Source organism: Eublepharis macularius, chromosome 6 (assembly GCF_028583425.1).
Source record: "Eublepharis macularius isolate TG4126 chromosome 6, MPM_Emac_v1.0, whole genome shotgun sequence".
NCBI classification, from domain to species: Eukaryota; Metazoa; Chordata; class Lepidosauria; order Squamata; family Eublepharidae; genus Eublepharis; species Eublepharis macularius.
In genome coordinates this window covers 94,891,501-94,917,871 of record NC_072795.1, presented here as the reverse complement: position 1 = coordinate 94,917,871, position 26,371 = coordinate 94,891,501, and the positions used below count along the sequence as shown (strand labels likewise).

General features: G+C 42.9%; 1 protein-coding gene across 1 annotated transcript; it reads left to right on the top strand.

The window, feature by feature from the left end:
- Positions 1 to 9,658: 9,658 nt before the first annotated feature.
- C6H10orf143 (chromosome 6 C10orf143 homolog) lies at positions 9,659 to 25,723 on the top strand. Its single transcript, XM_054982122.1, has 4 exons — positions 9,659 to 9,755; positions 23,693 to 23,854; positions 23,973 to 24,038; positions 25,143 to 25,723. Exons 1-4 carry the CDS (start codon positions 9,693 to 9,695, stop codon positions 25,170 to 25,172), a joined length of 321 nt encoding a protein of 106 aa, XP_054838097.1. The 5' UTR covers positions 9,659 to 9,692; the 3' UTR covers positions 25,173 to 25,723.
- The last annotated feature ends 648 nt before the right edge of the window (positions 25,724 to 26,371 follow it).

The following is a 26,371-nucleotide window of genomic DNA, read 5'->3' as shown; positions in this document are numbered from 1 at the left end:
AGCATGTTCCACTAAGCTATGGGACTTCTCCATAAGAAGACCGGGGTAAAATGATTATTTTGACTCTCATACTCAGATACAATACCATACACTTTTATTTAACCCTTCAGTCATAAAATTCCTTTGTATTACACTCGCCTTTTGTACATTTGATTAGCATATTTCAAGAAATAATATGCTCTTGAAAGCATTTTTACTGAGAGCTATCACAATGCAAAGCTTCTTGAAGGTATGTTAACAAAGTGGGATTCTCCCACCAAAACAAGATAATGGTTCTAGAGTTGCCTGGTTTTTTAATGATTGTTATTATTTATAAAATATGAGTCTGCCTGTGGATTGTAGATTTTCTTGAGTGATAAAAACAAGAATAGTATCCACCAATCTCCACCAAGACAGAACAAGAAACAACAACCCTAGCTTGTGTTCTGATTGGTAAAAAAATGCTGAAAACCACAAGGGATGTTATCCAAACACCATTATTGATCAGAGCTGAAAACCTGCAGAGCCACATATTAGTAACTTGCTATTAAGAAACGGGAACAGCAGTAACGTGTCATCTCAAGTGTATATGCAGCAGCAAATGGATGTAGTGCTACAGGGAACTGCAGGTATTCAACATCTATAAAAGCAGGGCACTCTCATTATAACTTAACTATTTCTCTTGTTGAGAAAGAAAAGGCAGTTACAAAGGGATAACTCTAGTGTTCCCATGTCCGAAGATAGAGCTTAAAATGGGCAGGCAAGGTGTGGCCTCTCCCTCAAATCATTCCTGCCTTCTAACATGAACAGAGGGTTCTGGTTATATGGCTAAGGTGTTTCTATCTCTTTTTATCAGAGACTAGCCATAGAATATTTTGACTCTTTCAATTTGTAGGGGGTAAGTTCCTCAGTTTCCCACATGGGCAGTGAGAATGGACTCAAGAATTTTTACCTCCATATTATTTGAGTCTGGTAGCACCGTAGAAACCAACAAGATTTTCTGAAGGTATAAACTTTCAAAAGTCAAAGTGGCCGTCTTCAGATACAGCTCCTTGCTGTTCTACTACAGACTAACATGGCTCCCTACCTGATACTGCCTCAGTGTTAGCAGCAATAAAGCAACTTATCCTCAGAATGCATCCAGCCCTAAGGAACACTATGATAAGATTAACAGCCCAATCCTAAGTGGGGGGGGGGGGGCGGGTGGAAACTGCATAAGAACTAAGGCTTATGTGGGCGCAACTTGCACTTAGACGAGCATAACGCTCCCTTCCGCCAGCGGGCAGGGAGGCATGCTACTGCAGGCGGACTGCCGCCCGTGGCCACACTGGGCAGCCAGGTGGCCACGCCGGGTGGCTATGTAGGGGGCTGGGCGGGGGACAAGCTGCAAGTCAGTCGGCTGCCTAAGCTTCCCCAGGCCTGGAAATGCCCCCTGCAGCAGCGGAAAGTTATGCCACAAAAAAAGCAGACATAGCCCATAGACGCCCATTGAATGGGAAAACTTGGGCCCCTCCTCCTGTGCCCAGCCCTGCCCCCATGGCCTGAACGGGGCATAGGATGGTGGCTACCGAGTGGAGCAATCCGAGTGCACTTCTGGGGTGGGTGAGCCCCCCACCCCATGCCCAATCACACCTGCCCACGCACCCTACAAAACCTCTGGCTGCGTCACTCACAAACTCAAGTAAGTGGACAGCGGCCGGAGGGGCCGACAGCCTCTTTCCGCAGGGACTTTGTGTGCGAGGCAGGAAAGTGGGTACTCGCAGTGGTGGGCCATGAGTGCACTGGGGGGACGTAGTGGGAAAACTGGGAGAACTTTGCTCAAGGGAAGAAGGGCAAAGTCCAGAATGTCTGACTAACTAACAATAACCACCCATGTCCCCTTGCAGGTTATCTGACTCTGGAGTTCCAGCTTGGTAAGGAGCGAGAGAGAACTGACAAGTAAGAAGGAGCTGGGGCGGCAGCTAACTCGGCTCGCTGATTTGTGCCAGCTGTCCCCCTCACCTGAACTCACCTGACTGCCAGCCTCTTCAGGTGAGGCTCGGCAGGGGAGGGGGGTGGCAGCAGCCACTGCCTGCCACAGAGGCAGTTCCCCAGAAAACTACTCATGACACAGCCAATTGGGGGGGAGGGGCAGCTACTCATGTGGGTGCTCTCATCAGATTCCCTCAGCTGGGGCCCCTCTCAGCAGAGGAGGAAGCATGGCCAGTGATTGGGTTGACTGGGTGTTTGTAACACCCTGTTACTGGAGGGTCCTCAGCCACTTGACTTTTCCCCCCACAGGATAAGCTTATCCCAAGGCAGAGCACTGTCTCACCAGAGGATCATGCATCATGTGGTTGCGAGCTGCACCTGTGGAGCTGCCACCACAGCTCTCAACTAATGGACACCTTCCCAGACATTGCAGATTGGGCTTGGCCTCAGCTGGGCACCTGCCTACGTCACGTGCAACACATGTATCTTTTTCCCTTGCAGGCAGATCGCCACTTGTCTGGGAGACCAAGGAGCATGAGTGTCTGAGCCCTCCCCGCCCAGTAAGCCTCCGCGACTGCCATTCAGGTTCTGCCCAGGGAGCAGTTTAACAAGGCAGCCCACAGCTCGGCCACATTGGCAAGAAATACTTCCGGAGGATCTCTGCACCTTTCCCAGTTTAATAAAATATGTGTTGAAAAACAAGAAACTCCTGTATGTTTGCTCGCTCCCTTGACATTGACAGTAGCTGCCGCCGCCCCCAACTCCCAGTCAGGATGTCTTCTCACACATCCCCGCAAATTTTTCCTGGCTTGGGGCTGGGGCCAATGGGGTAGGCTCTGCTGCCAGGAGGAGCAAGTGTCAAGTGGCGCCCTGTCCAGCTTCCCTGCCCCCTTCCCTTCCCTCAATGTAACTCCAGGCAGTGGGGTGGGAACTGAAGTGTGGCCCATGAATGTCTGGCAGGGCAGGGGTGGGGGGATGTTCCACTGAGGACATTCATTCTCTGACAGACTGAGCTGCTGGCATCTCATAAGCCAGGCAGAGAGGAAGGTGGAAGTTACTGCCAGAATGTACGGGATGTAGAGCGACATCTTAGGATCTCCAAGGTCCTCCTCTGGGAGGATGGACCACCCTCCATTTTGCTGTTTGCAGAAGCAGGGATGGACTTGGGAAATCTGGCACGGAGAGGGGGTAAACGGCAGCCCCCCTGGAGCAGTTTCTCTGCTCCTGTGGGCTATCAGTCCACTGGGGGGGCATCACCCCTGGACTGGGGCATGGCTCCCAAGGTCCAACCCACATTCTCACAACATTGTGATGCAGTGATGTGTTCAAATGGCAGTGCCGCAAGTCTGTGGGCGCTTTGCACTCCCTTCTGGCCTCTCGCGTGGTTTCCGATGGGTATTCCTGTCACTCATTGAAGAAGCTGCTCCCTCCACATGCCTCTCCGGATCCTGGGGGCTGCTCCCAAGTGCTGCAGGCTTTCTGGTCCCAATTTTCAGGAAGGGGGAACCTGTTTCTCGCTGCTGCAGCGGCGGGGGGGGGGGGGCGGGATTTGCAGGCACACCGAGCTGCGGCCACCGGCCTGGCCCTCATCGGAAATGGGGGCTGGCTGGGCAAGAGGGTGGGTGTTTGATCTGTACCTTCACTGTCACTTCTGCCCCCCCTCCCTGGCAGGGATGCCTGCTCCCTAACGGGGGGGGGCTATTGGAGGGCAGCAGGGATCATGACGTCCCTACTGGCTGCGCCCCTCCCCCCCTGCCCCTCACCTGCCTGTCGGGGAACAGTGCAGCCACTGGCTAGTGTGAGTGGGTTTGTCAGGGGAACAGCAGGCGGGTACTCCTGGCAGCAGCTGCGCCTCGCTTTGCTGCACTCAGGTGCCAGCGGGACTCTCCTGCACAAGTCCATAGGGAGTGGCAGACTGGCGCCTCATTTATGTCAATGCATGAGCGGAGACATTGACTCAAAGCTTAGGATTGAGCTGCCTGAAGGCAACGAAGGCAACCAAGAAGTATGTTCATCCCCTCTATGCTGATGAGGCTCAGAAGGTCCAAAAGGACATCCAGCCTTGGGAATACTATGGCTGACAGAACTCTTAGCCCCAGAATACATCAAGCCAACAAAAGAGCATTCATACAGCCTATCTGATAAGGCATCACGACCCACTTCTTACACTAACAAAAGAGAAAGAAACCAGGCAATGACTGAAAGGAAATAAAGGAAAAATGGAAACAATACACTGAATAATTATACAAAAGAGATGGAAGGATGACAGACACCTTTGACAAAGAATCTTTTGATGAAGAACCAGAAATTTAGAAAGTGAAGTGAAAGCTGTACTCAAAGCGATTGGGAGAAACAAAGCACCTGGAGTAGATGAAATACCAATAGAGCTATTTCAAGCTACAGAAACGGAGTCCATCAAAATCTTTACTAGAATCTATCAATATGGAAAACAAAACAATGGTCCACAAACTGGAAATACTCAGTCTACATTCCAATTCCCAAAAAAGGGGATGCCAAAGAGTGCAACAAATATTTGACTATCGTGTTAATTTCCCATGCAAGCCAAGCGATGCTCAAAATTCTATAGCAAAGAATCTTTCCACATATAGAACAAGAAATGCCAGCTGTTCCAGCTGGATTCAGAAAAGGAAGAGGCAATAGAGATCCCATTGCAAATTTACAATGGCAAATGGAACATATCAGCAAATTTCAGAAAATCAGCCTGTGTTTTATAGATTACAGCAAAGCTTTTGACTGTGTGGATCATGACAGGCTACGGATAGTGTTAAAAGAAATGGGGGCGCCGTAACATCTGATTGTTTTGATGTGCAATCTGTACTCTGGATAAGAGGTTACTGTGAGGACAGAACAGGAGAGGACAAAATGGTTTCCAAAAGGCAAAGGTGTCAGACAACAATGCATATTATCTCCCTACCTGTTCAACCTCTACGCAGAGCATATCGTAAGGAAAGCTGGATTGGATTTAGAAGAAGGTGGAGTGAAAATTGTTGGAAGGAACATTAACAATTTGAGATATGCAGATGACACCATGTTACTGGCCGATAATATTGAAGACTTGAAACAACTATTGATAGTTAAAGGAGAAAGCTCCAAAGCAGGATTAAATCTGAACATCAAGTAGACAAAAGTAATGACTTCTGAGAAATTACACAATTTTAAAACTGACAATGAGAAAATTGAAATTGTCTATTCCTTGAAATTTTCTATTCCTATTGAAATTGTCTATTCCTTAGCTCAATCATCACCCAAAAGGGAGACTGCAACCAAGGAATCAGAAGAAGATTGAGACTTGGATGATCAGCTGTGAGGGAACTAGAAAAGATTCTTAAAGATAAAGATATTTCTCTGGGGACGAATATCAAGATAATCCAAACTATGGTATTCCCCATTACTATGTACATGAAACTTGAAACAGTGAAAAAAAGTGCCTGCAAGAAAATTGATTCATTTGAAATGTGGTGCTGGAGGAGAGTTTTGCGGATACCACGGACAGCCAAAAAGACAAATAAGTGGGTACTAGATCAAAGCAAGCCTGAATACTCCCTAGAAGTTAAAATGACAAAACTGAGGCTATTGTACTTCGTCACATAATGAGAAGATCAGACTCACTGGAGAAGAAAATAATGCTAGGAAAAGTGGAAGGCAATAGAAAAAGAGGAAGACCTAAAATAAAATGGCTTGACTCAATAAAAGAAGCCACGTCCTCCAGTTTGCAAGATCTGAACGAGTCTGTTAATGATAGGATGTTTTGGAGGCCTTTCATTCATAGGGCAACTTGACGGCACATAACACAAACACAAGGCCCCCTTGCACCCTCACCTGGATAATCAAGGCAAGCCTAATCTTATCAGATCTCAGAAGCTAAGCAGGGCCCACTTTGGTTAGTAATTTAATGGGAGACCTCCAAAAGACCAAGGCTGCTATGCAGAGGAAGGCAATGGCAAACCACCTGTTTAGTCGCTCACCTTGAAAATCCCAGCATGGGTCACCATAAGTCAGTTATGACTTGACGACACTCTCCATCACCACCAAGTCCCCCTAATAGGAAAGGGGTACATTTTATCCCATCCTCCTTCTTCCCTTCTTCTCAAATTTCCATAGAGGGTTCATAGATGGTTCTGAGAGGGTTGCCAGACAAGATGGTTGCAAGATGAAAGAACCAAGGACCAAATGTTACAGAGGTTCGAATATGCGTCTAGGACTGGGTTTGAATTTATGCTCATCATGAAGCTCGGTAACTTTGGGCCAATCATTCTTTCTCATCCTGACCTACCACATGGGGTTGCGATGATAACATGAAGAAAGGGATAACCAGGTACACCACTATGTTCTCCAAAGGAAGGATAGAGAATATAATACATAGCTCTTAAAAACAACAAAAATGTTTTCCCCCAAAATGCTCTTATTTGAGTTCATCCTCTTGTCTGGCCCTGATGGCCTCAAGCCCAGCAAAAAAATGAGGCTTTTCTACTGGGACAGTATCAGGCAGCACCTGAGTCTCTCAGCTCCAGCTAGAATGTGAAGGGGGCTTGGAGTGCTTTTTAGCATTTTGATATTTACAGGTTAATAAGCCCATTTAGTTCCTCTGTTGATTACACAGTGACCTTTAGTTCTCATTTTGTTAACTTCCATGTACTTCAAACTCTTCTGTTCTTTAGGTCTTTTGGTTTACATCATACAGCTGATGAAGTACACTTTCACTGTGTATAAAAGCAACACATCAGGAAGTCTCATGTAGCAATAAACCAGCAAGCCTCCAAGAACCTGACAGCATGTTCAAAGCATCAATGGGTACATAATTTTAGACTGGAAGCAGGGGATTGCATGCCTGATTGCTGCTCTTTTTAAAGAAACAGAACTCTTCAAACATGGAAAGACAGCATCTCAGGGTAAAGAACAAAAAGGTTCCTAAGAGCTTCATTTCTCATCATCCCCACCCACACTTATTCTAGTTTTCTATTTGCAAGAAATTTTTTATGTTTGACTTGATGTCCAGCTGGAAATAGTTCATTTCAGAACAATGTGATCATGTTTATTCTGTAGTTTAAACTATTTATATGCTTGTCTTTCTACCTAGCTAGCATCTAAGGTGGCTAACAAGATGATTTTAAACTACAAAGTGTAAGTTTGTGCTCCAGCCCTAAAGGGACAACCACCTTTGGTATCACCTCTTTGGGAGTGACCCAGCACAGGGGAAATAGCCACTTCTCCCCACCAGTATACCACCCCACCTCTGCAAGAGGAACAGACAGCAGGTATTGAGAAGAGGGTCTTAATTGGCAGGCTGTACAAGTCAAGCAAGTATCAGTTGGCCAGTGTATGGACAGGAGAGCTCTTGAAGAATCCTGCATATGCCACTCTAGTTTCCATGATGGAAGGTGAGACATAACTTAAGGTGAATCAGATGTGTCTCCAGCAAGGATTACCAAGTGAACAGAAATAAAGAACCCACTCACCCCAGTCTCCCACTGGAATATATTCTGCCCGTTCCCATCTCATGGAATGTTTTTGGATGGAGGTTGAGCAACTTGGGTTGCTGCCTAATGGATTTTATGATTTTAATGTTGTTTTATTGTAATTATTTATTCATGTTGTAATCCACTCTGAGCCCCTTTATGGGGTGAGTAAATTAAAAATATCCATTTTTTTTTAAAAAAAAGAGTAATGTAGTAGCTCTTATGCTGATTCCAGGATGTATACTTTACTACAGAGTAAAGAGAAGACTGACCACTTATTGGCTGGAGACCATGATTCTGCCATAGACAAAGTCCCATCATTAGGTGGTATCCTAATGATGGGACTAGCCAGGACGGCTATATTGGGTGTTCTCTAAAGCAGTCGGCTTCCCAGCCCATAGTTCAGAATTGAAGATGGGTCACAAAGGTTCAACTTTAAGATCACGAGACCTTGCAGAGCTACAATTATTTTCTGGAAGGTCATGTTGCTAGTATGCAAAGGTGTCACACCTGCTTTTCTTTTGCAGCAGAATGGCAAGGTCACTCAGCAGTAGAAAGGACCTCTAAGCAGTAGTTCGTTCCTTTCTATTGTACACCTCCTGACACTTGCTTTTTGTTTCCTCTTTCTTTTTGTTTCCTGCCCCCAGCTCTCTGACAGCCAAACTAGATGTTCACTTTTTTAGAGTTGGATCCAGTTTCTCCAATTTGGGTTCCCACAGCAACACAGCAGGTGTGGGGAATGGCTATTAGAGGTGGGGAACGACTATTAAAAATTAAAGCAGAGTTCATTTGGGCTTCCAATACTGCTGCAGGGGTGAAAGGGCTCCTGCCTCTCCTAAGCTCTCCACACCAAAACAATGCTGGGGAGGGGGAGAGTTATTTCTCTGTTTTTGCTGCTCCATGCACACAGAATACTTTACATAGTGCAGCAAAAACAAGGAAATAACTCCTCACATCAGCTCTGTTGCAGTGGGGGGGGGGAGTCTTCCCCAGCCCCATGATGGTATTCCAAGCCCAAATGCTTGAAGAGCAAGAGTCCAGTAGCACCTATAAGACTAACAAAATTTGTGGTACAGTATGAGCTTTTGTGAGCCACAGCTCATATCTTCAGATACTCTACCACAAATTTTGTTAGTCTTATAGGTGCTACTGGACTCTTGTGCTTTTCTACTGCTACAGACTAACACAGCTACCCATCTTGAGCCAAGCCTAACTAGTTTCTGCTTTACTGCGAGGAACCTAATTTGGGTCCAGGAAACCCAGACTGAACTCTTTAAAAAAGTAAAGGTCTACTTTGGCCCTTGGTTGGCTGCCCATTGTTCTAGCTCTGAAACTGATCAAGTATAACTGTGGCCTCCTCCTCTTCCTGTCAGGCAACTTTGCTATGCGACTTTTCAACCTATGCATGCCCCTTAGTGGTCTTATGCATGCCACTGGGTGATTAAAGGTAGGTTCTAGGTTCTGAATGTGGAAAAATTGACCACCACTGTTCTAACGCAGTCAAAAACTGCAAGCAGATATGCTTCCAACAGCACCTATATCCCAATGAATGTTTAAGGCAGAGCCAAATTACTGCTGGGCTGGCTTATATATTTTCATACTGAGAGCAGCTCAGTCACCTCTGAGATCTTTTTACACTTTGTGTAAAAAGACTAAACTAATGAAGGGCTGCGATCCCACACACACTTACCTGGGAGCAAGCCCCACTGAACTTACTTTCAAGAAGACGTGCCTAGGATTCTGCTGCACTCCTGCATCACACCTCTTCTACTCCACGGTAAGGCGCTTACAAACCCAGTCACATCTGGGTTTCTCCCCCCCCCCCGCTTTTTTTTTTAATTTTAAATAGCGAGCCTGAAAAAGAAAACTTATTTCGGATAACTCCGAAAACTTGCTGAGTTCCTCGTGAAGTTTTGCTCGGTCCTAACGAAGTCACTGCTTCTCGTAAAGACCTCACCCACCAATTCAGCGAACTACACTTTCAGCATTATAAAGCCAATCCGCCTCAGGACAACGCCCTAGAACTCCCGGGGCAAAATTAAGCGGCGCTTCTGCCCACAGGTGCAACTCGAGCGGGCTCGGCTTCGGGCGTTCAGCGCCGAGAAAGCGCTTCGGCCGCGGACTAGAAACGCGCCACCTGGGCCGCGGGGCGCCGCTACTTTCGCAGGATTGGTCGCGATAAAAGAGGGGCGGAGCGGCGGGTGCGCAGCGGAGAAGTGGGGCGGAGGCGAGCGTGAAGACGGAGCAGCTGCGCGCCCAGGGGCCATGAGCCTGGGGGTCAAGCGGCGGCGACAGCGGAAGGAGCTCTACTCATTCGAGCCGGAGCGCGTAAGTCTTCCGCAGAGGGAAAGTGCACCAAAGAGCTCGAGGGGTGGTGCGCGCTGGGAGCCGTTACCTAGCCTGATGCGCGTGGGTCCGAGCATGCGCCGTTACGTCCATTGAAGCCACGGCCCCCCGGGCTTCATTTTTCCGCTTGCCCTCGCTTGCTGATAGTTTTTTCAAGGCGGGTAAACTTGGGAGAGGAAAAGAGAAGAAGCGATGCTCACGCCGAAGGTCGCGCTCCTAGGATCACGGCATGAGAAGCGAATGGAAAACTGACCCCGGGGGGCGGGGGGTCAGAGTTTCGTTTACATCCTAGGTTGCAGTCGAACCGATTTTGGAAGTGACCCATTGAATTCAGTGGGGCTTTCCACTTCGACTCGTTAAGAATCGGGCTGCTAGTCTCGGAAGACGGTCTTCCTGGCTGTTTCCCAGGGATACTTTTTTAAAAAAATCACAGGAAGCAAGAGAATTCTTCCTCCAGTCTCCTCTGAGGTAATGGACCGAGTTCCACTGAAATGTTTTTGCGGACTTCTCTCACACACAGCAAAAGGATACTCCTAACTGTACATAGCTCTATCTTGTTCTTAAGCACCTTCTTAGTTGTAACGTAGTTTCACTTTTTTAAACTTGTTTTTCAAACTGCGATCCCAGCCTTGTTTAAACACAGTACAGATAGTTTTCACTTTACAGTTGTGCTTGATTGTAAATAATCAGTGAGAGCATTAACAGATACTATGGGCATGTAAGGAGCTAGCAGGAAAATGGACCCCTCCCTCCCATTCTTCAGGGAAATCCAGGGTGTCACGAGCTCTAAGGACATGGCAACTGGGGTTTTTTTCCCCCTGATATCCCTTTCCCAATCCCTACAATAACTTCAGGCCCCAAAGGTGATCTTGTTCTCCCTTCATGGCAGTCCTGAAGCTGCGAGTTGCAATTGCCTTGCCTTGTCATTGGACTCAACAAATGACTATAACTAGCTATGACCATTTCTTGAGTAGAGAACACTGTGGGCTTGTACTGAGGATTGGCATCCAAGCCCTATCATTACAGTAGGAGTTCCATCTTAAAGAGATTTGACATGTCCTGGATTTTCATTGTGGGCCAGAGTGCTGATGTCTTTGATTGGAACTCTAGATGTGTAATTTGTCCCTATCTGTCTCTCTATCTCACTGAGACTCAAGGTGGATTACATAGCATGAGATTAGTACAATCAAGTATCAAGGACATTTCCATACAGTGCCAAGGACATTTCCATAAACAACAACATAGGGTAAATGAATGCAAGTTTACAAAGACATAGCATTAGCAAGGATCCAATACAGAGTTGAAGAAATACTGAAACAGAACATAATGAATTCTAGGACTGACATTAGACAACGTGAAGCATAGGCAGTATGCTTTAAAACAACAGATAATATGTAAGGCATGAAAATCCCTTCATAGAACCTGATACAGGGCAAAGTTGTGGGATAAGGAAGATTTAACTTCTTGCTGCACCATTTTCCCCAAGGGAAATGACACTCTCAAGCTACATTAAGGGAGGGAAGGGGGGGGAGCCTCCAGATGGGGCCTCTCATGGCTGATTTTGGGAGCCAAATTATATGTTGGGAGTTTGTCTCTGCTTTACAACTCACAGGAACTTTGGCCCTCTGATAAAATCATTTGAAATGTTTGACTGCTAATTGAACACTATGAAGCATGTTTATTGAAGTGCTACCATGAGCTTGTTCTTTTGGCTTATGTAACTTCACAGATAATTATTTTAAAAGATTAATAGTTCAGTCCATACACAATTACTCCAGTCTAAGCCAGCTGGAATAAATGGTTTCAGATTGGAAGAATTCTGTATAGCCTTGCCATGTGAGTCTTAAAACTGTAGAACCTGAGTGTAAGGGAGGCTTTGGCTCATAAACTCCAGCCTCATGGACCAGTCCTAGATTTAAAATATCTCTGACAAATGTTTTCTGCCTCTTCAAACCTTCACATGACCTTCCTAGAAGTCCTACCTGTTTATCAGACCTTGCCACCCTTGCAATAAGGTAGATTCTGGCAAGGAAATTTCATGAGCTATTATTGACAGGAGAATGGAGAAAGATGTAGTAGTTTGTATATACATAAATGCCAGGATTCATTATTCTGTCATAAGTTTAGAGGGGGGGAAATGCTGGCACAGTCAGTAGGAGGTCAAGGCTGCAAGACCACAGTGGATTATGTGCACTGGAGAGAAAGAATTTCCCATGATTGGGGAAAATCCCCACTTAGTATCCTGTTTAGGCCTAGGAATCTGAAATGTTTAAACTGCAGAAGTCAGGAAAGGAATATATAATGCATAATTGCCCAGTGATGTATTTATAAAAAATATCATAGTATAATGAGATATATACAATAAGGAATTGACAAGCTATAACACTGCAGCAACAAAATTACTGCAATAGAACACATACAACAAAGAACTGACAAGCTACAAAGGACATACAACAAGACAGGATGCCGGCTACATTTCTGTTTCGATGTGTAAATCTTCATCAGTCATAAGTAACCTAGTGCAAGTAATTTTGAAGACAAAAATTCAAAAGCTAATAAGTGGTATGTAGTATGTTGTAACTTCAAAAGATAAATGTCCTAGCTTCAATCTTCATCGGTCATGAACAACCTTACACTTGTAGGAGGCCAGAGACTCAAAAAACAATTCATACTGTGTGGTTTTAAGGACAACAATGTAGCTCATATCCAAAGGCAACTTGTAAATATTATGTGCATGTACTGGCATCCTGTCTTATTGTATGTCCTTCGTAGCGTGTCAATTCTTCATTGTATATATCTTATTAATGGAGATGTTTTTATAAGTTTGCAAATATATCATTGTGCTATTATAAGCATATTCCTTTTCTGACCTCTGGTATTCAGTACCTTGTTTTTTTCTGTGCCTTTCTCAGCTGCTTGAACAGGGTAGGCAATCGTAGGAATATAGAAAGGTACCTGGAAAACTAAAAAGAAATTGTGTCCCTTTTTCCTAAAGAATATCCTTGTTGGGTTCCCTTTTACCAGTCTACTGGACCATAAGCCTGCAAAGTATATTGAGGATCTATTGTGCCAGAGTTACACCCTTCTAAGTCTATTGGAATCAGTGGAATGATTAGGATTGTACTACTAATCTATGTAATGGGGCGACCAATGTTTTCCTTAATGAAAACTACTTCTGAGTGATGGGAAAATATCCTAAAGTACTGTTTTGTTCTGTTCTAGACACAGAACAGGAGCTAGGAAGAGTGCCAGAAGTTATGCTATCAGCTAAGCAGCACAGAGAAAAATCCTGTGAAACAAACTTTAAAAAAAAAAACCAAAGTCTAGTACAGCTCACCGGGGGGGGGGGGGGGCGGTCTTCTAAGGGCTACATCAGCTACTCTGCAACAGCCAGAGAGTTACCAAAAGCTACCTGTTATATAACCTGCTATATAACATGACATGAAAATCAGTAGCGATTAACAGATTTTAAGGTATTTTCTAATACCTGTAAACTGCATGTTACACTTTAAAATATGAATCTATTTCTTGCTTTTGAGAACTATTACCCCATATCGGATCTGGGCTTAGCCCTCTAGTGTTAATAACTCAACATTACTGAGCCCATCCTTACAGATTTCATAGGCAGGTACTTTTATTCATGTGGAAGTATCTGAAGGGAAAAGCTCTTAACTGGAAGAGATTCTTAAAATTACTTAGTGAGCAAAACCTATTTTTCAGAGAATATAGTTTGGAATTGAAATGCAGTAGCATACTCTTGGATAGAAAGTTGAAATCACCCGGGATTTGTTATACACTAATTTTTGCAACGCTGAATGCTCCTATATCTTTTTTCCTGAAGTGTTTTCCAGCAAGCTTTATAGTGTAATTATACCTATCAGTGCAATGGCATGTGCTTGTTAAAAGAGCTACCTTTGGTACTTAATTGTAGTTAGCCATCATTTGCTTTATTAAAAGGACATTTGCAAATATACAACAAGGCAGGCAAATCCTCTGGGAATTTAACTCACTATCTTCAAAACCCACACACAGCTCTAACCTTCCCTTTGGCTGAAAAGGGCTGGACATGTTTCCCCTCTAGAGCCTATTAAAACCACTCTGTTAAGTGACCAGAGGCTGTTAATGTATTAATGGCATTAGTTGCTTCTCTTCCTTTAGGGACTTTACACAAAGCCTCCCCCCCCCCAACTTTCTCCTCCCCTGTCTCTTTTTGGTGACAGTAATAGTGTTTTTACAGAGATTTGGATTTGTTGGCTTTGCTGATCAGAATAATGCAAGCTAATGCCATCCTCATTTTCAGTGTCTGTCTAAAGGCCATCTTCTTTAATGCTTTATATTCAGTAGAGTGAGTTTTAATGTCACCCTTAAGGGGTGATTGGTCTTATCTGCAGCTTTTGAGATCAGAGTTGGTAATTGGTGTCTCCTTTAATTTTTATCCCACTGATACACTTAGCTAAGAAAGTGCTTCCAGCCATATGGTAATGCAGCCGTGCCAGAGTGAGAGCACAGACTACCTAGTCTAGCCTGTCCCTCAGGTCAAACTGTGTATTTTGAGCAGAAGTAACCAAACTAAAAAATTGAGGAGGAGGGAGAAGATCAGGTTCATAAGATTTCAGAAATATTATGGACAGCAGAATGAAGGGATTATCAGTCACTGTTGGACAAGCCTTAAACTTCAGCAGACACCATAATGTGTGCTGCTAAATAAAGCATTATGTGAATTTCAAAGTGTGGTGGCATTACCATAATGCTGTTAGCCACATATTATTGCCTACCAGTTCTTAGCTGGGAAGGTTGAAGATTTAAAGAGAGTAATTGGCAAAAAAGGGATCCCGCACATTAGCATGTAAGGAAATGGGAAAGATTTTTGTAGCACTTTAAAAAATAACAAATCTATCACAGCATAAGGGTCCATAGGCTAGAGTCTGATTCATTAGATGCATGAAGTGTATCTTCGGTTGGTAGAAATATATATGCAGGTGGATGGAGAAAAAATTATAAAATGTGGGGGTCAAAAGGCAATGACGTGCAGGAGGTGATAGGGAGTGACACTTTTGTGCAAATGTATGCAAGGTAAGTCCAGTGACTATTCACAGTGGGCTTTCTAGGTTTATGTCACTGTTGTAGAGCTTACTGTCATTGCGGAGTCTTCTATCATTGCTCAGAGGGGCCATTCCAAGTTTTGGAAGGCTTCAGGAAGAGAATGCTGCTTTCCCACTACTAGAGGTGTGCAGGAACTGGGAAAATATCGAACTGTGCGGTTTGTGGTTTGTTGCATGAACTTCGCCGAATTTGCCCCGGTGCACAAACTGGTTTGTTTGGTTTGTGAAAAAATCACTTCTGGGGCAGCAGAAGGTCCATTCTAGGGCAGCAGAAAGCCCCCCCCCCACCCCCCTGCCCCCGTTGCCTAGAAACTGATTGATCGCTTTGTGAAAAAGTCACTTCCGGGGCAGCAGAAAGCTCGTCCCCCCCATTGCCTAGGAAACTGATTAATCAGCGCCAGGCTGTCTGCAGTGATGAACGGGGGGGGGGGGACAAACTGGCCTAAAGTTCGTGGCAGTTCATCAGAAATGGGCTCTGACAAACCGCCTGTTCATGAACCACAAACTGGCCTGGTTCATGATGAATCTTGGTTTGTATTTTGGTTTGTGCCTACCACTACCCATGCTCACAACTACCTCCGCACCTTTCATCCAATGGTACTGGTAGCAGAGGCAGCCAGAAACACTGGTGGCAGAGTATTTGTAAATGAGCAGGCAGCAGGGGAGGGAGGAAGGAGAGAGATTGGGGTTGGCAGCAGTAGGCCCTGGTCCCTAGCAGCCACCTAGCTCAGGGTATGCTGATGCTGGCCCTGTTGTTGAGTATCTGTCTTAGATTAAGGGGCTGTCTTTAAGCAAAGATAGGCTTGTGAGAGAAAAGCATCCAGCACATAGTTCTGGTAGGAAAATAATTGTTAGACCTGCAAGAGACATATCTAGATGATCAAGGTGCAACTTCACTCAGTTCTGCCAGTTTCCTTATGAGTGCCATAAAATGCTTGCTCTCTTGTCAACAATACTGCACAGAAATACAAAGGTTGTGCAAAATACTTTAGATGCACAATCTTTAGCTGCATTAATATTCTTGTTCTGTTTGTAAAAGAGTTGAGCTATTGAACTTCAGCCTGAATTGCACTTGTATGGGTTTGTTGATTAGACTGAGAAGGTGATTTTTGAGTAGAATCTTACAGTTTTCAGTTGCAGTAGGGAGGAAAGGGTTGTTTTAACTAAGCCTGGCTGCATTTATGCCATTTGGTGAGTTTATTGGAACCAGGGCTTTTTTTCTGGGAAAAGAAGTGGTGGAACTCAGTGGTGGAACTCAGGACCACACAATAACATCACTTTGGGTCAGCTGGAACAAGGGGGGAGTTTTTTAAAGTTTAAATCACCCGCAGCAAAAATGGTCACATGGCCGGTGGCCCCGCGCCCTGATCTCCAGACAGAGGAGAGTTTAGATTGCCCTCCACGCCACTGGCGCCGAGGGCAATCTAAACTCCTCTCTGTCTGGAGATCAGGGGGGCAGGGCCGCTGGCCATGTGACCATTTTCTAGAGGTGCCGGAACTCTGTTCCACTGCATTCCCGCTGAAAAAAAAGCCTTGATTGGAAAAGTGTGTCAGTATTTCTTTACAGTTCTACCAAAGTGGTTTCTCTGGAAGCCCATCAGAGCTATGAATCAGCTTGTAGAAATTACGTTCTGTGAATTACTCCTGTCTGTTCAAGTAAAAGCTAAGGCACCACTACCCCCAGTCATATACAGGCCTTTCCCAGTGAAAAAATTCTGGGCAGCAGGGGGGATTTGTTCAATGAATTCATGATTTCAAGGCACATCTCATTACTAGCAAACAGAAAGTTTACATGGAGACTGCATGCAACCAGTAATTGCTGCTTTTCCAAGGCTCTGCAGAAGCAAATATCTAATAGTTCTTTATATTGAATGATTGTAGTGATGTTAAAAATGTTTATCATCAGTATATCAGTTGATATATTGTGATGCAGGAGGTGGGTGTGGAAGTCATCACTGCCCCCCTCAGGCGCCAAGCCAGCAGCATTTGGCATGCATGAGAAGGAAGAGCAGAAGCCCAAGCTGCCAGGAGAGTAGCCTGGTGAGTGGGGGAAAGAGGTGGAAACAAAAGTGGGGGCGGGGAAACGGGATGTCCCTTCCCTGCATATTCCCTACAGCTCCCTGCTTGTTATATCTAATTCTGAGCAATGTAGGGTTACCATGTCCCTTGAGTCCCCTGGCAGGGGACTGGGAACCTGGCACTCCCCCTCTGTGCCCTGTGGTGTCCTGCGTAATGACGTGCATGATGGCATGTGTGATGACATCACTTCCAGGAAGTGACATCGTCATGTGGGTCAAAGGGCAGCCCGGTGTGCACTCCCTCACTTGCTGAAGGGCTGAATCCTCCCTCCAATGGGCCCAATTCGGCCCAAAACGGGCCCGTTGCTGAGCGCGGGGGTGCAGCGCACCACCCATGGGCATAGCGCACCGTCCAGGGGCACACACCCCCTCTGGCCAGGTAAGTGGGGTTGGGGGGGGAGGTGAGAACAGAGGATCCCCCACCCCAGGCAGGGAGTTAGCAGCCGTAATGCGATGGCCTCAGAATGCAGATCAAAAAATTTGTGCAATGGGACCTCATGCACAAAAGGGATATTTTTCTACAAGCCTGGGGAAAGATTTACAGACAAAAAAATTAAATGTTTAAAAAGTAAGGTTAAAAAACCCCTAATATCATAGAAGCAATTATTTTCTTTGCTTCTCTAAGAAAAGAATGCTATTGAGATTTCATGAGACTAAATAGTAAGATCTCAGTGTTTTGAGGGGGGCAGGGTGTTATGCAACCCACAAGCTGCATTTATTGGCAAGGACTCTGAACATTAGTTTGTTGTCAGCATGGGGTGAGGAAGAGAGATTGGCCTTAAAAAAGGTAAAAAGATGGGAGGGAGTTGGAAGGGAGAGGATCAAGAAAGGTAAAATAGGAAAGCTGAATATGGGGAAAGGAAGCAGCAAAAAAAATCAGGGAATGTGTGGGAGCAGAGGGCTGCCTGTGGGAGAAACAGAAGAGGGTTAATGGGAAAGAAGGTAGGGGGAGTACCTGCCAAGGTAGATGGGAGGCAGAAAGAGATTGGTAAGTGGGTAGGAAAGAAGGAAAAAGAAGAGGCTGCTGGTTCTACCAGGAAAGGCAAAGAAGAAAAAGGGGAGAGAGGGGATGGGAAAATTAGATTCTCTTTCTACCCTTTGTGGGTCCACCAATTGTTCTCCCTATATTTGATATATAATTTTCTATATTATTCATTATGCAAATAAGAAAAAGGCAAATAAAAGCATAATTAGAGAAGTCTGTTTAATATAACACAATTATATTGTGGAAATAGTTGAAAGAATGGTTGCTGATTCCAAACTTCCTGATGTAAGTTTGAAATCTATTTTGAAAAAAAAGTGTAAATTCCATTTACCACTATGGGATTAACTTGTATGAAAATATTGTTAAATTTGGTTTACATCCCATATATGCCAAAATAATTTATACCTCACTGATATTACAAATTGACTTAAATTCTTGGTTAGTTGTGGAGTTATCTGAAATTTTCCATAGATTTTATAGAATGATTCCAAAGCAATTGATCTGAGAACTGCTTATTTAGATTTCATTGGTGGAAGTATTAGCTTGGTTGTGGCAGTGTTGGCATATTCATCTGTCTTGTTCCTAAAATAACTGTTTGTGTGATGTTTGTCTATACAGCTCCATAGAGCTTTGAAGTTACACATTCGCTCACATTTTCTCTTTGGTTTGCTGTCATTGCATACTTTATGCCAAAAAGAAATGTTGTTGCTCATTGTGTAGGAAAACATAATTCTGCATTTTTAAAAAGGTGACCTTCAGAAAGGTGGACTTCCTATATAGGAAGACAAAAGCAATAGTTATGCTAGATCCTGCTTTATTATGATGAGTAATCGTATGGGTTCCAAATTGTACAAGAGGACTCCATGGACTAAATTTATCCAAAAAACCATCAAAGTATAAAATGGGTAATTTAAATTAGTGTTTAGTTTTATCCAAAACATTTCCCATTGGTTATGGTTCAAATGAAGAGAGATTCTACCTCTTCACATGAGGGATATGCATGAGAGGTTTGGGAGGGGGAGTATGTCTTACTTGATGCCCACCGTGCTTGTGATGTACTTGCTGTCCACCGTGCTTGCTGCTCACTTGCTGCTTGTGATGTACACCTTATACCAACAGGTGTAGTGTAGTGGTTAGAGTCTGAGGCTAGAGTCTGGGAGATCCTTTGAATCTCCACTTTGCCATGGATGGTTGCTAAGTAACCATGGGCCAATCACACACACTCAGACTTAACCTACCTCACAGGGTTGTTGTGATGATAAAATAGCAGAAAGGAGAACAATGTCAGCTAGTTGGGTCCCCATTGGGAAGACAGGCAAGGTATAAATGAAGTAAATAAATAAATTCATTGTCACATTGTCTGTTGTGAATAGGTTCCATAAGTGTATTTGAAATTCTCTATTTAAGCTAGGATTTAATTGTGCATGCAAACCCTGTGTGTGTGTGTGTCATGGTACAATATGGCAATACACAGATGCATGACGGGCAGACCAACTAGATAGAGGCTAAGTCACATTTCATCACCACCATCATACCATATATGGGGCTGGCATTTTATCCAAACCAGCAACTGTTGATAAGTAATTATCTCCTTTACAGTCTTTCCATGTTCTGTAAAGCCAGAAAAATTTCTTTTGTGTATAACTTCTACAGACACTTTGACACCTATTGAGTTCCCCATTGTTGTTTATCTCTCCTTTATGTTTCCTACATGGTAAAATAAGTGTTTTGTTTGGTCAGGCTTTAAAAAATGAAAAGAACATGTAGATGTTGGTCATTTGATTAATATTTTCAGCTTTCCTAAACAGCTGAAATGTTCTTCTTATCATTTTCTGCAGAGTACTTGCCCATATATCCAGTTGGACTTTGACATAGGTGGGTTTTTAGCTCTTTTAGAAGAGGTTGGAACACTTATATACTATTTTGATGAAATGCAGTAAAAAGAAGAGATCTAAAGCCAGCTGAACCCTTTCAGCCTTGCTGCAGATGTGGTAGGCTGCTGTTAATGGCAGTATCCCTCATCAGAATTCTATACTGGTCTGTTGATGCAATTCCATAAGTGTTTCCAATGCCATTAAATTTCAGAATAATTTTGGAATTCTCTGTAGAAATCTCAGCAGGTTCTGTTTACATTATTATAACATTTTTAGCCAGCTTCTCTGTATAGTGAATGTCTATCTATATACAAAATACCTTAGACCCGAAGCAGTAGTCTGACTTTGTTTTTGAAAAACAAATTTTATTCTAATGCAAAACAGTAAATCACTTTTCCCTTTTATCCTTCATCCCATGCATCTTGCTAGTTATGTTACTTGTACTTGCATGCCATAGCTTTTAATAAAGGACACATTCTGCACTAACAAAGGGGATGGATGTTTTCCCAGTGGAAGGCAGTCTGCCCTCAGAGTGCTTCTTCATATTTTTTATTGTTACATTTTGTGCAGTCTTAGTATAATGCATATTTTGTTTCTGTTTCACTTCCCTTAGATATTTTGTGCCTCTCTCTCAATAGTGTTCTTATTTCAGCCTTTCTCCTTGGAGATTCTTCTTGTATAGATCCACTTTGGTTTTAACCTAACAGGATTTTTGTATTCAAATTTTAACTTAGTATGCTTTAAGAATCTATATAGCTTGGTAGTAAGCCAGCTGTTCATGAAAGATGACTCATACCCAGTGAATACAGGGTGCACACAACTGTCAGAAGCCAATGTATTGAGCAAAAGGGTTTTCAGCAGCTCCTTAAAACCCCTCTTGACAGCTGAGGATCTTTCAGATCAACACCCTCTCAGGCCAGGGATTTAAAATGGTCACAATCACACCATGCACGTGTTGAAGCTCTTCAAGTATGTGCATGGCCCTCTCTGTATCCCTTCTGACATATAGGACATTGAGTACACAGGTAGAAGTTTTCTTATGTAGCTGTTGTCTTTATCTCACCCTTCCTACAAGGAACTTGGGGAAGCATATATGCCCCTCTCTTCACATACCCTAATGCTAAAACTGGGAGGTGAAATCCATAGTGAACTTGAAACTGGCCGTGAATTTGTATGACACGTTTTCTCATTGGGCAGTGGTGTGAATTTATTTAAAAGTATTTTTTTAAAAAACATCACTTTATCCCATGATTATGTTAGCTGAAGGGCCATCTTCCCCCATACCATCCAGCCCACAAGTTGAGATCTGTCTATCAAGCTGTGCTGTCTTTGCCCCTTCCTTTAGGTGAGACAGAGGGCAACTAGAGACACGGTGTTTGCAGTGGTGACACCTTATCTTTAGAATGCCCTTCCCCTTGAGGTTCAGCTGCTATCTACCAGACAGTCTTTTAAGCTTCAGACCAAAGCATTTCTTTTTACCTAGGCTTATAAGAAGGGCTTTATCTTTTTAACTGTTTTATCACCTGCTTATGCTCAGAGGTCTGTTTGATGGATATTTTTACATTGTTATATCCCTGGCTTGTTTTTAACAGCTTGTTTTGTTTTGTACTACTAATAATATTGATTTATATTCTGCTCTTCAGGACAACTTAATGCCCACTCCGAGCAGTTTACAAAGTATGTTATTATTATCCCCACAGCAAACACCCTGTGAGGTGGGTGGGACTGAGAGCGCTCCTAGAAGCTGTGACTGAACCAAGGTCACCCAGCTGGCTTCAAGTGGAATATATGTGATGATTTATAGTTTTGTTTTTACTTGTATTATTTTTAGTTGTAAGCTGCATTGAATAGGACTCTGGTGGAGTAAAAATTTAATAATAATAAAGTATATCTAAGAGTTTAGTCACATGAAGTTTGTGTGGTTTTTGTGGTTTTTAAAAAATTTTAAAAGTTTCTGTGGTTTTTAAAAATCTTTTGTTCTTTGATGTGAAACATTTGTTGAAATAAAATATGGAGGACTTGATGAGATTGCAGCCACAGACCAGTATAGAATTCTGGTAATGGATGCACATTATCAACATATAATCTGTATTTCCATAAGAAAACCCCTGGTGGATCAGACCAGTGTTCCATCTAGTATCCCGTCTCACACAGTGGCCAACCAGATGTCATGAACATACCAGAGTTTGAATGCAATGGCACCTTAGAGACCAACAAGATTTTCAGGGTATAAGCCTTTGAGAGTCAGAGTTCTACTCATCTAAAAAATATCAAAGTTAGTTTGTAATGCCCCTGAATTTTGCTTATTGTCAGGCTTTCTTGTTCCATCCTTCTCCCGTTGTACATGGAGCTAGGTTTGAAGACGTCATGATTTAGGAATTGTGATTTCTGCAATCCACTGGACATCTGGGACTAATGTCAACTACCAGTAGCAATGATGTCCAAATCAAGCACTTCAGAGAATTAGATTTTGTTTCCTGCCCACAAATAGGGATTCTAAACCAAACTCCAATTTGGTGAAACACTCAAAATCAGAAATCTCAAAAAACAGAGATTATTTTGAAGACTTTTAGTACTAAGAAGTCTTTCATTCCAGTTCCACACACAAAGGGTAAGAGGGGTTAAACAAATCTGACAATAAACCTGGCTTGACCTTACAAACTCCAGTTTGTTCGTGACCTCTGAATGCAGCCAATAATGAGAAATCCCATTGCAAAGCCCAACCAGTCAGGTAGCCATCTGAACACTATTATGAACCCAACTATTTTACAGACTTAAGGTTTCTTTTAAAAATAGCAAAACCATTAATATTATTTATTGAGCATTTTCACACACTCATAATGTAGAAAAGGCTTTTTAATGTTGTGATCATCCTCATATTATTGAGGAGGCTTATTTTAGTTCAGGTGAGGTCTTTTCTGCACATGGCTTTTTCATCAGTTCTAGCACCACACTGCATCAGTTTCCCTCCAGAGTTCTGCAAGGATGGTCAGAATACCCCGATTCAGTCTCCAAAATGCTTCCCTTTGCTTTCTGCACGGAGATAGGCTGCATCTGCCACTGAGTTGTTCTTTCCCCAGCTTTTCTGCCTGTGTACCTACTCTGTTTTTTTTTTCAGGAAAGTTAAACCGGGGTTTTTTGAAGTGCAGAATGCTTTCTTCCCTTCTGAGACCTGCCCCTGGCCTGGCCTTTCACCCTCCCCTTTATCCTGATTGGTTAACAGAAACCAATCCAGTTTTTTTCCTGATTTTAAACAAATTAAATAGCAATGTTGTAACATTGGAGCCTTAAAGGAAAAAAACCTCGTAACTGCTGGGGGGGACGGGGGGGGGGGTGGAATGCTACAATACACTAACACAAAAGCTCTGCAGAGAGCCCTGAATCCCACTTGATATTTTTAAAGTTTTTACCTGGCTTCCTGTACTTTTTAGTCCATTCTTTTTTGGTATATTTTAATTTTTTAAAACAGCCATGTTGCAATGTTGGTTCCCATTAAAAACATGCACAGACAAAACCCTTGTACGTTTCTTCAGCTGATGAACTGACAAAACTGATGTGTTCCTCAGAAAGCCAGCATTTTTCTAGTGTAGAAATTTTAAAAAGACACCACTTTGGTTCAGCTCCCTCAGACTGTAGAATCGAAGCAGAATGGGGGTGGAACTGATGAGTAAAGCGGATCTAATCCTCATAGGTTGAATACACAGAGAGCCCAATCTAAAGTTCACCATGCAGAAGAGGCCTGAAGAGCTGTGAACAGTATGTGGCCACCCAGTAAGCCTCTAGCTAAAACAAACTTGACTTGTGGGCTCCCTAACCTAAGCTGTACACTTTTTAAAGAAGCCTGTGAAAAATACTTCATTTTCAATTTCCCCTCCCCCAGAAACGAATCTATAAAGGTTTGGAGACTCCTTCACCAGAGATTTTGTGCCACCTACCAAGAAAGTGTCCTGTGGATTACTGGGATATGGAGCAGGATTTGAAGCAGGAAAGACTCACTGAGGAATTTAGTCCTCAGATTATGAAAGAAAAGCCAAATTCCATGGTATGTTTTATGCAACCCAAATCCATGTTTTTAGCTGAAGATGTTAATATATTTCTTAATAAAAATGTCAAATAATAGGGAGTTTTTTGAGAATTTTGTGTATGTGCTTGTTAATCAGATATTTCCGGATAATGAAACCATAACTACTGCCCAGCCTTGCCCAAGATGTATTGCTGGAGAACCTGTAAGTATATTAACCTTCTTACTATGACATAAAAGATAGACTTGTTCTTAAATATTAGAGCCATAAAACATAAAGTTAATAAAAAAAACGCAATTACATTTCTCAGGAATAAAGCATGTAAATAAAAGAGGCAGATTGATTTAGCTTTTCTTCAGTATGCTAGCAGAGTGCAAACTAATGTTTCCTGCATCAAGTTGAAAATATAGAGACTGTGAGCACATTTTTCAAATGCACTCTAGAAAGCAGAATTTAGCCACATAAATGAATATAAGTCCTAGTTAAAAAGGCACAGATTATTCAGTTCAAGAGCTTCATCCACTTAGGACACATTTAATATTTATGGACAGATCTTTTTGAAATTTTGGGAGATAATTGCTTCTTCATTAGGGGGGGGGTGTTTGCTGGAAGCTACTTTGCAACAATAATGGTTCTACTAATAGCAGAAAGAAAGAGGGAGGAGAGTCACCCCACTATAAGACACTAAAGAAAATAAGAGATGGAGGAGGGGCTTGGAGAAAAACCCACCCCACCCTTCCTTGTACCTTCAAGTACACACCAAATTAAATCCACTGTACATTGGCTGATGGGTTCCTTGGCTGCTGCTGAAAGACTAGCAGATGGTAAGTAAGGTTGGCTTCACCCACCACAACTTAATTCAGTTGGGTACCCTTTAATTAGAAAAGTTGGGCAAGAACACTATTGCCTAAACATTTCTTTGGTTCCTTTAAAAAAAAATGAATCCCTCCAAGGATGTATAATTTAATTGAAATGTTGTTTTAAAATATGTATGGGGGAGGGTTGGGGTCTCCCATCGCAACCATACGCTTCCTCAGAATTCCAGAAATGCCCACAGGCTCATCAAGGTTCAGGACTCCTCCTTTAGGAAACCAAGGAAGTAGTACAGGCTTAATTCAGAATGCATGTAGACTGTGTAGGCTGAATGAGCATTTCCAGTCTCATTCAGAAACCCTGTGCAGACTCACCCTTAGGAAACAAAATAATCATCTAGAAAGACTCGTTTCAAACTTCCTAGGTTTTGTAGTGGTTATAGTTTATGTTAAAAGTTGTAATTATCACAGCCTCTTTAATTTTTTTTCATTTCAGGGGCACCTTGGCCATATTATGAATTTATAGAACATCAGGGGACATGGATGCTCCTTTTTTGAATAGCCAGATTTCTCTGCATCCCTGAGAAAGATTTGGGTATGGGTTGCAGTGTAAAAGATGTCTGATTTCTTTTTATGTCAACATTTACCATATTTCAAACTTTCACAGCAACAATCAAGGATAAACAAATAGGTATGATTTTTCCCCCCACATCATTTCACGTTTCTGTCTTTGTAGCTCATTTGTGAACTTAGGATATTCTTACAAAAATTCCATCCCTGTCCAGTGGACCAAGCCACCTAGCAGACCCCATATGGATCTACCTCCCTCTGTCAGCTCTACAAGCCATTCCTTAGCAGACAACTGGGAATTCTTCCTGTCCTTGTGTCACTCATTTACTGAATTGCAGTAATAATATGTATGCTAATCATTCTGTAAGGTCCTGTTACACTATAAGCAATCAGATGTACAAATTACCATGTGAAAAGAAGAAAATTGCATCTTTAATGTTACAGCAAAACTGGACATTTTCCCTCTCCTATCTAAAGGAGTGAAATAAAAGATTTATTTATCTTGCAGTTTCTTGTTTGACAGTCATGAACATTAAAATAATGTGCATGTTTGTTTGAGAATGCTATAAAATGTCCTTGACATTGCTGACATAATTTTGAATACATTATTAAATCAATCTTTAAGAAGCAAAAGAAAATCCTAGACCATGAGTGTTAATCATGTTCCATATATTTACTTTCTTATAATTTGTATTTCACAAGATAGAGCATAGGGCTCACTTGTATCAAGTGTTTGGATCATTTATGGAGCACACTGCCTCATGGGAGGCGTTGAAAAGTAATGAAATTTCCTGTTCCCACCTCCATACCACCACCTCCCAGTGGTGGAACATAGGGCAGCCACTGTTGAGAAGCAGTGACTTGATTTCAATTTACTTGGCACTCCGTTTAAGTGATAAGGAAAGATACAGAGAGGTAGAGTGGCCAGAAATATTTAGTTCATACATGGAACAGCTACATCTTTTACCTCTATTCTGGATGCAAATGTTCTAGCTATAAAACATGTTAACTGCAAGGCCCAAAAGTGAAAGAGGTCAGGACAGATTGACACTATTCATATCAAGATAGTTTCAAGTGGTTAGCCGTGTTGGTCTGCAGTAGAAGAGGAAGATTTAAGTCCATTTGCACCTTAAGAGACCAACTAGATTCCCAGAG

Coding starts and splice junctions, on each gene's coding strand:
- C6H10orf143 (XM_054982122.1), top strand. CDS start 9,693: ATGAGCCTGGGGGTCAAGCGGCGGCGACAGCGGAAGGAGCTCTACTCA. Junction 23,855..23,972: donor AAGAAAAGCCAAATTCCATG/GTATGTTTTATG, acceptor CTTGTTAATCAG/ATATTTCCGGATAATGAAAC. Junction 24,039..25,142: donor GATGTATTGCTGGAGAACCT/GTAAGTATATTA, acceptor TTTTCATTTCAG/GGGCACCTTGGCCATATTAT.